Source organism: Argiope bruennichi, chromosome 6 (genome assembly GCF_947563725.1).
Source record: "Argiope bruennichi chromosome 6, qqArgBrue1.1, whole genome shotgun sequence".
In the NCBI taxonomy this organism is placed as follows: domain Eukaryota; kingdom Metazoa; phylum Arthropoda; class Arachnida; order Araneae; family Araneidae; genus Argiope; species Argiope bruennichi.
This window is the reverse complement of record NC_079156.1, coordinates 117,627,708-117,641,425: the sequence shown is the minus strand read 5'-3', so window position 1 is coordinate 117,641,425 and position 13,718 is coordinate 117,627,708. Positions and strand designations below refer to the sequence as shown.

Here is a 13,718-nt window from a genome sequence, read left to right as displayed (position 1 = left end):
CCTAGTGTATCATAGTCCTAATGACGATTTTTTTCTAATTGTCTTCCTGGTAGGCCACTTCTCCTACATATTAGAGATGAGTCAGATTCCTACATCCATGTGCTACCTAGGTGCTTAAAGATTGCTTTGATCCTGCAATTCTTGAACATATAGATTGAAATCCCTTTCATCAAGAACCTTTGAACCTTGTACTTGTCTAATTATGTATATAAACTAACTTCAGAATCATCACCTCTTCGATATTTTTACCCAGGCTTATAAACAATAATGATTTAAATTTTGTGGTATGCAAATAAATAAGGGATGTAAAATAAATTGAGCGTTTTCTTCAGACTAAAATTCTGAAGATGCTACTTAAGGAAAATCTTGGTAGATATTAATTGAAAAAAGAGGATCACTCACAAAGATATACAAGCGAATTTTTCAAAAAAATTTTTCTCTTGTGTAATAGACATTCGAATACATTTAATATCTTTAAATATCAGATACTTTGATATTTCTGGTTCAATGAATGTTGATTATGAAGTTACTTTAATGTCCCAAAACGAGTCAAAACACTGTTTACAAGCGAATTCGGGGACTATTCTATATAAACAACAAAATCTTCCTATGGAAGTAGTAGTAGGAGGTGGACAAGTAGTAGTAGTAGAAGGTCAAATAATAGGAGGAGGAGGAGGACAAGTAGTTGTAGCAGTAATAGGACAGATTATAGTAGTAGTAGGGCAATAGTAGCAGTAGTAGTAGGGAAATAGTAGCAGTAGTAGTAGGGAAAGTAGTATCAGTAGTAGTAGTAATAGAACAAGTAGTAGTATTAGTAGGACAAGTAGTAGTAATAGGGCAAGTAGTAGTACTGGTAGGAGGAGGAGGACAAGTAGTAGTAGGAGGACAAGTTGCAGTAGTAATAGGACAAGTAGTAGTAGGAGGACAAGTTGTAGTAGTAATAGAACAAGTAGTAGTATTAGTAGGACAAGTAGTAGTAATAGGGCAAGTAGTAGTACTGATAGGAGAAGGAGGACAAGTAGTACTTTTATCAATAGGACAAATAGTAGTAGTAGGAAGAGGACAAGTAGTAGTAGTAGGAGGACAAGTAGTAGTAGGAGAAGGACAAGCAGTTGTAAGAGGAGGACAAGTAGTAGTAGTAGGTCAAGTAATAGCAGTAGTAATAGGACAAGTAGCAGCAGTAGTAATAGGACAAGTAGCAGCAGTAGTAATAGGACAAGTAGTAGCAGTAGTAATAGGGCAAGTAGTAGGAGGAGGACAAGTTGTTGTAGGAGGATACGTAGGGATATAATTTGTATTTATTCTAGAAGAAAACATTGGTGCCAAACGTGATTCCAATTTCGGATAAAGTATTTAAATTAAAACACACATTATACAAACAAGATGCACATTTTAATACAAATTGCTATATATCACAATGGTTAATGCAAAATTACATTCAAAGTATAATTTTAAATCTTGAAAATGAAATAATATCATTCATATTTATTGCAGTAAGTAGTGACAATGCAGCAAATTGATCTTATATTTAAAAATAAATTAAAATGGAAATTCTTAAAATTCCTGAAAACTAATTTAGGAAGGCATAATTTAAATTAAGGAAGATGCAAAGAACTTTTATCTTTAAATGAAAATTGAAATATCAATCCTTTATATACAATTGATTTCCCTTAGAAGAATTCTCGTTCTGCTTCAGAATTCTTTTCTAATCGTTTAAGTTGGGATGTCTATTAGTAAACCTAATGGTTAATCCTCAAGACTAAAGACTGTCTCTTTATTTTTAACGGCTTACTTATTGGAAGATCCATTTGAGTTAGTAGAAATAAAGACATTACTTTTCAAATTGACTCTTTATTTTTTTTCTATTCATTTTAATTGATTTCCTGAAAATGATTGTTCTTTGGCAGTTACATTAGCTTTGAAAACTGGCAAGAAATAAGCCAAATATTTAATATTTGAGAGTATATTTTTCCATCGTTCCACTATATATATATATAGTGTCCAATATAATAATAGTGCAATAGCTATTTTCTAAATCTTTCTTTATAGGTAAATTCTTTAAAAGACATAAAGAACTATTTTATGCTGTTTCGGCCATTACAGTAAACGTTAGGTAATATAAATGTTTATACAGATGTCCAGTCTCTATAGTCATGTTTAGTAAAAATATCTATGGCATATTCACAATTTAAACAAATGCTGTTCCAATTTCATGTAATCAAATTTGACCAAATTTTAAGGCCTTAATTACCACTATTATAGATTATTTCTAAAATTTTCCAGCCAAATTACTCTTTTTCCTGAAGGAGGTGTTTTATTGGTTTAAAATAAAAGAATTCAAAGCTTTGTAACTCGGCAAGTTTTAATAGGCGGAATTTTTATTTGTTTAAAACATTAGCATGCCAAAAATATACAGTAAAATGTAACTCATAGATACAAAGGACTATATAAAAATTTAGTATTCCCAATTTTTAAGTAGTATATTGATTGAATGAAACAACAGAAAACATAATCTTTTATGTTACTTAAATATTTTTTGCAACTGTAACTATATGCCATCTTAAGAGATTCAGAAATTAAATACTAGGCCGCGATCTAAGCAGATTTTGCTTAAATTAAAAATATAAAAATGAGGAAATGAAAAAAAAATCTGACTGCCTTTGTTGACGCGTTGAGCCTTTTCATCCAATATGTCATGAAGAAAGGTATTTTGTTAATCGTCTTTTAAAATTCTCATCTCGGTATTATTTTTTTGTGTGTTGCAATAAATCAGTGTCGATAAATAAATTCCAAGGAGGTCTCTATATAAATTTTCTTATAGGTAAATTGCAGATCGATTAGATATTTAGTTAATCCATTGGTAATATTTATAAAATCTTTACAAACTTATCTTAAAAGTTATAAAATCTTTGCTTTTGAAAGCTTGCATGTTGTTTTTCAGAAAAAAAAGATTAGAAAATAATCATTTAGTTCATTTTTAATTACACAAAGTTTTGAATAATATAGTTTCCTAACTGTCAAATCATTAGACTTGAGATTTTTCTAAATCTCAACGCTTTAAATTTTCTTGAATCTTAAAAATATTTCATATATGTTTACTAAGTCAGAGCAGAAAGAGTTAAACGAAGGAATTTCGGTATGTCAGTCATATCCTAAAATTAATGATTTTCCTCAAACTTTTTATAAAATCCGTCTTGTGGAATTTTTTCCCATTATATTGTGAAATAACTCGGATTAAAATAAACAAGGAAGATGAAATTTAGGATATAATTTTGTCATCAAAATTATAAATGTGTAAAAAATTTTTAAACAAATCAGTCAAAAATTTGATTGTCTACTAGTCAGTCTATTGCTATGAACTCAACATGATAATATAAAGTCTCAGTGGTATAGATAAATAATTTATAATATGTGATTTTTCATAAAAATTATATTTGAGTAGATTCCTTATAATTTAAGTGGATTTAATAAGTATGCCTAAATAATTAAATTTCCACAATCAAATTAGATTTCCATAATTCTGTTTCAAAATAAAACTTCCGAGATCTCTATTCTAGTGAAAAACAGAAACGTTTAAGAATCTGAATAAATTTTATAAAATTTGGAGGACTTAATATTAATCTCAGGTTTAAATATCTGTCAATATTATTTATTTTTCAAATAAAGTTTTCATTTTTCATCTTTCAGTTCAATTTCTACACTAGACATTGGTGAATATCTGAAATTACAAATGAAAAACACCATAAATTTAAACTATTCATTTTTTTCCACACATTGATTTTTTGTTGATTGCATTTATTTCGAAATAGTCCATCAAGATTTTATTAACTTCTGGAACCGATTTGAAGAATTGAAATGAGGTTTCGAAATGAAAATCCAGTAAAAAAATAACTTTCTTACTTGTTAATCAAAAATTTAAATAGGAACTCTTTTTCATCCAGCAAACGATTTTTCTGTCTTTTATGTTTGCGGTCATAAGCAAATAACGCAATATCTTATCCATCTTTATAGAAATGATTGCAATATGTTTGGCATGATTAAATTTTTTTTTAAATGTCATTTAAAATATTCGATATTTTCTACGGCGGGTATAGTGAAACTACTTCGTAAATTAAGTAATAAATTGCATCATTTGTTCGGCTAGAGAAAGAAAATTATATTATCATAGCGACATATGCAGTGTATTGAATAAATTACTTTTCGTCCAATACAATAGGAATTTTAAATAGTAATTTTATTTTGAGAAAGATACACTCATTACAATTCAATAAGGTTAGAATATGATTTAAAGAAATTTATTTATATGAAAAAAATTAGACGTATTTGTTAAAACTGAATTTTAATTCATGATTTCAATCTAGTGTTTTGCTTTTTTTTGGAATATGCGTTAATATAAATTGCAGAGATTTTTTTGGAGCTTGCTAGTTATTTTTGATGTTCAAAATTACATGCCAAATGATTATACGGAAATAAAATGCGAGGAAGCAAGATACTCTTTTACGTTTGTAATGATTTTTTTAAAAGTAAATACTGTAAAATAATTATTTTTTAAAACTTTTTGATAAAATCAGTTGGAGAAAACATCCATAAAACCAAATAGAAATAAATGCGAAAAGAATTTTAGAAATTGGAATGAATAAATTACTATTCTAGTTAAAAAGAGATATAAAACAATTACAAAGATAATAATTAGGTTTAGTTTCGTTAATTTTAGGAGATTTCAGTGTCTATCCTATTTATAAATAATGTTTCATTTACCTTATATATAATTCGTTTAAAAGAAATATGTTAAATTGTTCTCGGCATAACGTTTCAAATCAATATAAATGTTACAAAAAATATACAAAAATCGTTTTATAAAGTTTCCAAAAAAATATAAAAATAATTTCTATTTCATCATCTGCAGTAAATTCAATTTTTCCAACATGCGTTTATTGGATGCTTTTAAAAACGTGCATAAAAAAACTTAAAACTACAATAAAATTGGGAAGACATGCAATTTTCGCACGTACTATTGGTAAAATTTGTTTTTAACTTGTTTTCCTCACACTTTTCAATCAAAGTTGTCGTTCTTAGATAAAAATCCCGTTTACTACAAACTGCAAGATAAAAGTAAGAGAATAAAATATAAAGCCTTTTTCAGGTTTCTGAAAGAATTTGTAGGAAAGGTGGAATTGCATAAGTTGCTAGAATTCAATGAAATCAATATTTCCACACAATATTTGATGTTTTCTCACCATATTCTTCTTTTTCCTCTACTTGTTTAGAATCTGCAACTCTGCATTAAAGATAGACTAGAGAATAGACAGCGAATATTTTGATATATTTAGTTTAGGAATAGACGAAAATCGATAATTTAGATGTAAAAATCGCATATTAAATTTTTGTCATACAACACTCGTTTACATTACATCATATACATTCGTTACACTCTACATTCATTTCCAATACATCATATACATTCGTTACACTCTACATTCATTTCCAATACATCATATACATTCATTACACTCTACATTCATTTACAATACATCATATACATTCATTCATTACACTCTACATTCATTTACAATACATCATATACATTCATTCATTACACTCAACATTCATTCATTGCACTCAACATTCATTTACATTACATCATATTACATTCAATACATTCATCATTCATTTACGTTTCATCATATACAATCATTACATTCAATCTTCACTTACATTTCATCATATACAATCATTACATTCAATCTTCACTTACATTTCATCATATACAATCATTACATTCATTGATTGATTTACGTTTCATCATATACAATCATTACATTCAACCTTCACTTACATTTCATCATATACAATCATTACATTCAACCTTCATTTACATTACATCATATATATTCATTGCATTCAATATTAATTTACATTACATCATATACATTCATTACATCCAATATTCATTTATATTTCATGAAAACGCATACACATAAACGAGAAGACATATTTTCCTTTTGGTGGATTTATTAAAGAACATAAACAGTATGTATAATTTTAGTTAAATACTGTATGTAAATTTTCATTTGTCTAGTTTTCTCCATTTTCTAGTTACCGTGTTTTCAGAGAGGGTAATGGAATTATTTTTTTTTATTCAGGAAAACTTGTTATGTGCAGATTCATCAAAATCTATGGTTCGAATTAATCGAAAGTTTCGATAATTTCTCTACATAAATTTTGAATACTAGAAAGTAAAAGCAAAAAAATGCACTTAAACATTTTATCGTTTGCATTGTTTACTCACACATAGAAAATACATGAAATAATTTGCTATTAAATCCGCAGATCCAAATTTCGTTGTATCAAAAACGAGTAAGAAAAATGACATATAATAATAAAAAATGCAGTAGGATTAATGAGCGAAAGGAAAAAAAAAAAAAAAGAATACGTTTTAGATAATAGTGTTGTTACGTACCTGAAAAATGGAAAACAAATCTTTTGTTTGTTTCTTTCAAAGCAAAATTTGCTTATCTATACTTATAATAAAGCTCAATGTGTGTGTGTGTGTTGGCGCTCTACAGGCCAGGTCATTTGGCATACAGCTATCAAATTTGGTACATGTATACCTTAGAGGTCGGGAATGTGCACCTGGGGTCCCTTTTTTTGAAATTTTAATTATTAATTAAAAACTAACTTTCCCGCCAAAAAAATCTTCCATTTTCCCCACCGCCAAATGAGTAAGGCTTCCGTTTCTTTTTTCCCCCAACAGTCATGAGGCTAGGGTTAACATTTTTCGGCGGATTATTTTAAACGATTCTGTTTATTTTCTTAATGTTTTATGCATTTAAAATTAAACATTGTTAGTTAATCCATGTTTCAGATTCATTCTGAAGTACTTTCGAATTAAAATAACACAGAATAAAGGAAATTAAAAATGTATAATCTGCATAGCGTTACCCCAACTGGCGTAGAAAAATTCACGCATTTGCGTTACCTGACTGGCGGAGAAAGTTCACGCATGCGCATTGTTCTGATTGTTGTCATGACAACCACTTTCAACGGATGATTTAAATTATTTTTAGGTTAGTTGCATGCTTTTGTAAGTAAATTGTATTTATGTTAGTTATATATTTTTTGTATATGCTTATAGTTTTAAGTACATCGTTTTTTAAGTAGTTTTTTTTAACCTGTTTTCAATGATTTAAATTATTTTTAGGTAAGTTGCATGCTTTTGTAATTAAATTGTATTTATGTTAGTTATATATTTTTTTGTATATGCTTATAGTTTTAAGTACATCGTTTTTTTAAGAAGTTTAAACCTGTTTTCGACCGATTATTTTAAACGATTCATTTTAATTTCTTAGTGTTGGATGAATTTAAAATGAAACATTGTTCATGAATCGATCTGTTCATGATGAATCTGAGAAAATTTTGTTGACAAATTCTTGAGATATTACATAAATTAAGAAAGATATTCTTTAGTGCCCATAAAGTTTAAACGCTCAGTGACTCTATTATCAGTAATCATATTATAAAAAAAAATGCTTTGTTTCAGTAAAAAATATTATTATATTAATTGCAGATTCATCCTTTACACTTTAATTTAAAGCATAAATTCTACGAGGGGTAACAAAAAATTAGAGAGATACATATCACGTTATGACTGAAGGCCTTTATAATATTATGAGTGAATTATATGACTATCAAAATTTGAAGTTTTAAAATATTTTGCTGAAGAATCTATTAAAGTTGGAATTGCATAAAATATTTAATTATTAAAATTTTAACGAACATTAAGATTGGCGAACCGGCTGGTCGCCAAAGGCGGCTAGTATTTTATAAAAATATCCATATTTTTAAAAAACTTAAATGTAGTTTTTTTAATTAATGCGTCATTATCTGTAAAAAAATAATTTTCTAAATAAGGAACCATTAATACGGCTCTTCATGTAAGATTTAAACTATATCTCAAACACATATACGCTTAATGCTTAGTCACACATATGTCTAATGCTGATTAAGTAAATCCATTTTATGTAAAACAATGCATATCCCATTTTTATAAAAATGAAACAACTGAAATCAATATTCTCCAAAATGAACATTTTTATATCGGTGTTTAATTTTGGTGAAATGGTTTTATTTTAATTTTAATTTTAAAATTTAAAAATGTTTAATTTTTTTAATGTTTAAAAAGATTTGTTATTTGTCATTTCAGGATGCTTTATTTTAACTTACGAAATATTGATCAACGTAACATCAGATGTAATATAAGATGATATAATCGTAACTGTAATTTTAATTATATAGTTCTAAGGAGATTATAATTTAGAAAATCCATTGCAAGCGTGAAGCAATTTTTTATTATATAAAGTTGACGAGAAATTCATAATACCTTCAAACATCAATAATTTCTAAATGTATTAAGATAAAATTAAGACGACCGTATAGGAGAGGTTAAAATTGAAATGAATTTTTTTTAATCTTGATATGTTGATACTTTCCTCTACATTTTAGCATATGTGTTTTTATAGTTTGCTTTTTGGCTCCACCAATTGCTTGGCACAGCATAGGCAAATATGACTCTTGCGCCAAAAACACCAAACCACCAGCGTTACTATCGATCATGAAATCAAAATTTATTGATGGCAAAGTTTATCATTTAAACCAGTGGTTCTTAACCTTTTTAAGCCGCGACCTAAATTAGAGAAATATGTTCATGTTGCGACCCAAAAAAAAGTCAAAATTTTTTCATTGCTTTATTTTAGATCGTATTTTTAAAAATCTTCAATCCTACGATGATGATTTTTTTAACTTACAAATTTTTTATTTATTTTTTTAATAATAAAGATAAACAAAACTACTTTTCGATCCAAGGAAAATTTAATTAATAATCAAGTGTTTTTAATAATTTTTATTGACCAAATTAAAATATATTTATAACTTTTTGAAAATAATTGACATTTTAACTTATTCCTAAAAAAGAAAGAAATATCAATGCATATGTTAAGTCTTATAAATTTTAAATGCAAGTCATACAGTTTTAATGAGAACCTTGTGCTTGAATACATTTTGAAAGATCTTCAAACCTCGGTTGAATGCTTGTCAAGGAGCACCTTATATCTATTTCAGGATTTAACTGGTTCTGGTAATTGTTTTTGATTACACACAGAGCCGAAAAACCAGCCTCACACATATATGTTGTTGCAAAGGGCAATAATACTTTTAGGGCTTCTTTAACAATTATTGGCTTTTCGGTTTTTAATTTTAACCAGAAAGCACATAAAGATTCAGTGTTTTTGTAGAAATTGTATCGAAGTGCTTGGTCACTTTGTATTTCTATTAATTGTTCTTGAAATTGATTAATATTAACAAATTCCTCATGCAAATCACTTACATCAAATCATCTGGTGGTTTAAATTTTAAACCACCAGATGATTGATTCTCTTGCTGGGACAATGCATTGTAATGCATAAAACAATATCGGAAAAAACAGCTTTCAAATAATAATAAATTTATTGTCCTGCATTGAAGAATCTTAATTAATCCTATTAGTTATAAGTATCTCTGTTTGGGGTGAGTCGAGGAATAAAGAGATGTGAGTAGTTAAGCGAAGTCTTTTTCCTTTGGCTTCTTTCTTATTTATTATAAATTTTCTTATTTATTACAAATTTTTTCAGCAAAACAGTGTATTGCTGTTTACTGTAAGTACTGTCTTGTCAGCACTTCAGCTCTATTTTTTTTAGTCTATGTGTTCGAATTTTCGTTAAAAATAAAATATAGATATAAGCATTTCATATTAAATCTATTAAATTTTCTAGCAAAACACTCTAAGAAGGGATTTATATATATTCTGCAACAGAATTTTATTCAGTAAAAGACATTTGAATGGAATTGTAAAGATACATTAATAACGCATTTGCTGAAATGTTGTTTTTTCCCCCGCATTATCAGAAATTTTTCCTAGTGATATTTTCAGATAGAGCCTTTTAATATTTTTCTTAAAATTAATAACATATAAGCAGACATATATGACTTTTTACTAACAGATTACTTAGAAGTTAAAATTATTATTTCAGATAAAATTGTCTGGATTTTGTTAAATCGAAACAACCAGATAAAATTCTGTATGGGCGATTATTCGAAGATTTGATCGATCAGTTTTAAGTAATGGACTTTTGAATTCTAATCTATAAGTCGATATATATATAAAAAATTACTGTCATTTTCTTTCCTAGAGTATGAAACAGTAAAGTAACAGGAACTAAAACTCAGACTTAATAAAGTTGATAGACAGCTCTGTAAGTAGCTCAGCATCTGTTCGCCTCCGTTTTCAAAAATAAAAGATTTAATCTCCTTAAAATTGAATAACAAAACGCAATATCTTAAAATGTCGCATAAATTGCTGCTGTTTCCAATTTTAGAAATAGTTTCAGCTTATTAAATTTCTGTATTCTTTATGCGTTGGGAAATATGAAAACGAAACCCACGTAAATTATGATGCTAAAATAATTTTATTAAGTAGATTTAAATATGTTTTGCAAAATATCTTTATCTAATAACATATTTAAGAAGAAAGGTAAAAAAAATGATTTAATCCATTTATAAAATCCTATTGAATAATATTTGATACAAAACGGAATATAAAAAAAATATTTTTTTTTCAAGTCTTACAAATTTCGCAAAATTTTGATTCTGATTGTTCATTAACAGAATTTACTGATCAGGAAAAACAAATTAATCCAAGAAGGAAAAATGGATTGTAGGTATTGATTTTCCAATCATAAGTAATTGAACATAAAATAACGCATATTTTTGCAATTTAATTTTATTCTTGATAAAAAAGAAACTTGAGAATTTATTTACTAGTGCTATCATTTCTTCAGTCTAAAAGAAAATCCGGCTTTTATTTATATTATAACGAAAAAACTGGGCTCGGACTTAATGGCTCAGTGGTAGAATGCTACAAACTGAAAGCAAAAGTTCGCAAGCTCGGCACTAAATGCAGGCAAACTGCCTAAAAATTGTTTCGTTTTTGATTTACTTTCTGTTATTTCTCATTTGTTCTAGAAGGTTCTTATGGTTTCTGTATCTTTCTAAGTCTGGAAGATTCGAATCATTTGCCTTTTGGACAAAAACAGATGTAAGATTTAGTTCTACATCTGTAGTTTAGTTTAATAAAAGTTAACTCAGGGTTATCTACGCTTACTTCATCTATGAGACGATATTTTCTCGTAAGTTACAAACTTTTTAATAATAATAGGATTTAAGCTTCACTTTTTTATTACAAAATTTCCTTTGATTTTCAGTGCTTATAAATGGAACATAAAATTTATTAGATTTTGGGAAAAATTTACCTTTTTATGAAATCTCTTAGTTCTAATTATATTTGAAAACCATTTCCCTTACAGTCTATCATGATATAGATTATGTAATTTCATATGTGCTAGATTTTGGTGCAAATTTTGTATATTTGTATATCGTTGAAGAAAATATAAAATTTTAATATCTTTTAAATTTAATAATTAATTAATCAACTAATTTCATTTTTATTCCAGGTGAGTCAAAGTAATTTTAATTAATTTAAGAAATGACTAGTTCAAGATTCATTAGCAATTGCGACTGTGAATTTAAAATTAAGACTAAATAGTAGAAAGTAAATAAAGTTTAAATAAAATCTGCATTTTGGAATAATAATAAGAATTTTTGAAGGCTATTTTTTATTAAGTTTATTTTTTCCTTAAATATTTTGGATTCGCAGGAATCATTTATTCTTATATCTCAAAAAAGGTACCCTTATGTTCTATTAACTTGTTTTTTTTTTAACAAACTTCAAATAAACTTTTTTCTTCGAACAATAATGACTCGGGGGAAAAATGAGCTCAAAACTGTGCTATAAGTTTTTGAATCAGATATTTCCCAAAAAAAAAAAAAACAAAAAAAACAAAAAAAAAAAAAACGTGCTCTTTTTCCAAGTTGTTGCATTTTTTTAAAAACATTTTTATTATTTTCCCATTGCTATTTAGTGTGCTTTTGTAGTACCTAAATTCCCCTTCGTTGCTTCATGAAACATCTAAAAAACATTCTATCTCTAACTTTCTTATGGAGACAATCGTCATAAAAAAAAAGACCACTTTGACTTTTCCACTACTTTTATCTTTTATAAAAACAATTCGCTTGTTGAGAGGGAGGTATTTTTAGAAACGCGTATTAAATAAACAAAGAAATATTCAATATTTCCCATTCTTAATAAAAGTGTTTTTATTTAAGAAATTGATTTGAAAGCATTTGAAATTGCAGATGTTTTTAAGAAAATGCTGGCCGTTTCCAGAAAGTTGTGAACAATCGTTCAGACAGATTAAATTTTCGAATTTAAAAGTACTTCGAATTTTATTATAAATCGATATTTTTCTACAGAGAGTAATTTATATATAATTAGAATTTATGTATGAGATATTAATTTCATACATAAATTGAAAATTTTATATATGGGATCATTTTTGAAAGGTACAAGCTTACATTTAAACATTAAATACACCAACACATAAAAGGTAAAGACATAAAATTCAAATTTATCTCCATAATTTATTTATTTATTACAAAAATAGTATTTGTCATAATTTTTATTGACTATTAATTATGGTCATGTTATTTAATAATTACTATATATTTAATTATTTTTCATTTTAGTATTACATTGGATAACTGAATCTACAGTAACAAATCGTAACATTCAAATGATCAAACATCGATTGAACTTGCCTTTATAAAAACGATTGTTTGCCAGAACCATAGATATTAATAAAGTAAATGATACATTTACTCCGGAGTATTGTAATTACCATATTCAACAGTTTGATATGAATGTAAGAATATGCTGTCAAGTCATGGTATTTGAGAAAGATTATTCGATATTCAATATATAACAATATCATAAAAATCTGTACCATGCACATACATATGAATATAGGAATATGCTGTCAAGTCATGGTATTTGAGAAAGATTATTCGATATTCAATATATAACAATATCATAAAAATCTGTACCATGCACATACATACATATGAATGTAGGAATATGCTATCAAGTCATGGTATTTAAGAAAGATTATTCGATATTCAATATATAACAATATCATAAAAATCTGTACCACGCACATGCCTTATTTTTCTGCTCTCTTATATATTTTTTCTAGCGAAATCTTTTCCTTTTTCTTTTACATTCCTGCTTGTTATAGTACTAACTCAATAAGTTAATTTTTTTTTCTTATTACTGATTCCATTGTTTACAATTGTTGCAGCAGTTTACTTTATAACCATTGTTACAAAAATTCGAAATGAGAAATGTAGGAATATGTTGTCTAATTATCTAATAATGGAAACTGAAAAAGTTTACAACCAAGTAATACCACAAAATAAACTGTACCATGAGCAAACCTTATTTTCCTGGAGTCTTAAATATTTTTCTAGTGAAATTATTTCTTTTTTCTTTTACATTCTTGTTAGTTATAGTACTAACTTGATCAGTTAAAATAATTTTTTTTCATCTAATTGTTTCCATTGTTTTTTTAAAGCTGTCAGATTTGAAAAATGTTCTCGAATCTTTCCGTGCGAAATTATTCTAATAGAAAGCAAGAATGAAATCCCTCTCATTTTAATTTCCGAAAACACCAGCTGAGTTATTTGAACAAGAATTTCAAACGTAAAAAAAGTAAATGCTGTGAATCCTGATA

General features: G+C 27.0%; 1 protein-coding gene across 1 annotated transcript; it reads right to left on the bottom strand.

Moving 5' to 3' along the window:
* Nucleotides 1-585: 585 nt before the first annotated feature.
* LOC129971924 (integumentary mucin C.1-like) lies at nt 586-9,459 on the bottom strand. Its single transcript, XM_056085902.1, has 2 exons — nt 9,383-9,459; nt 586-997 (listed from the first exon to the last, which is right to left on the bottom strand). The coding sequence occupies exons 1-2, from the start codon at nt 9,457-9,459 to the stop codon at nt 586-588; spliced, it is 489 nt and encodes a 162-aa protein (XP_055941877.1).
* Nucleotides 9,460-13,718: the final 4,259 nt, after the last annotated feature.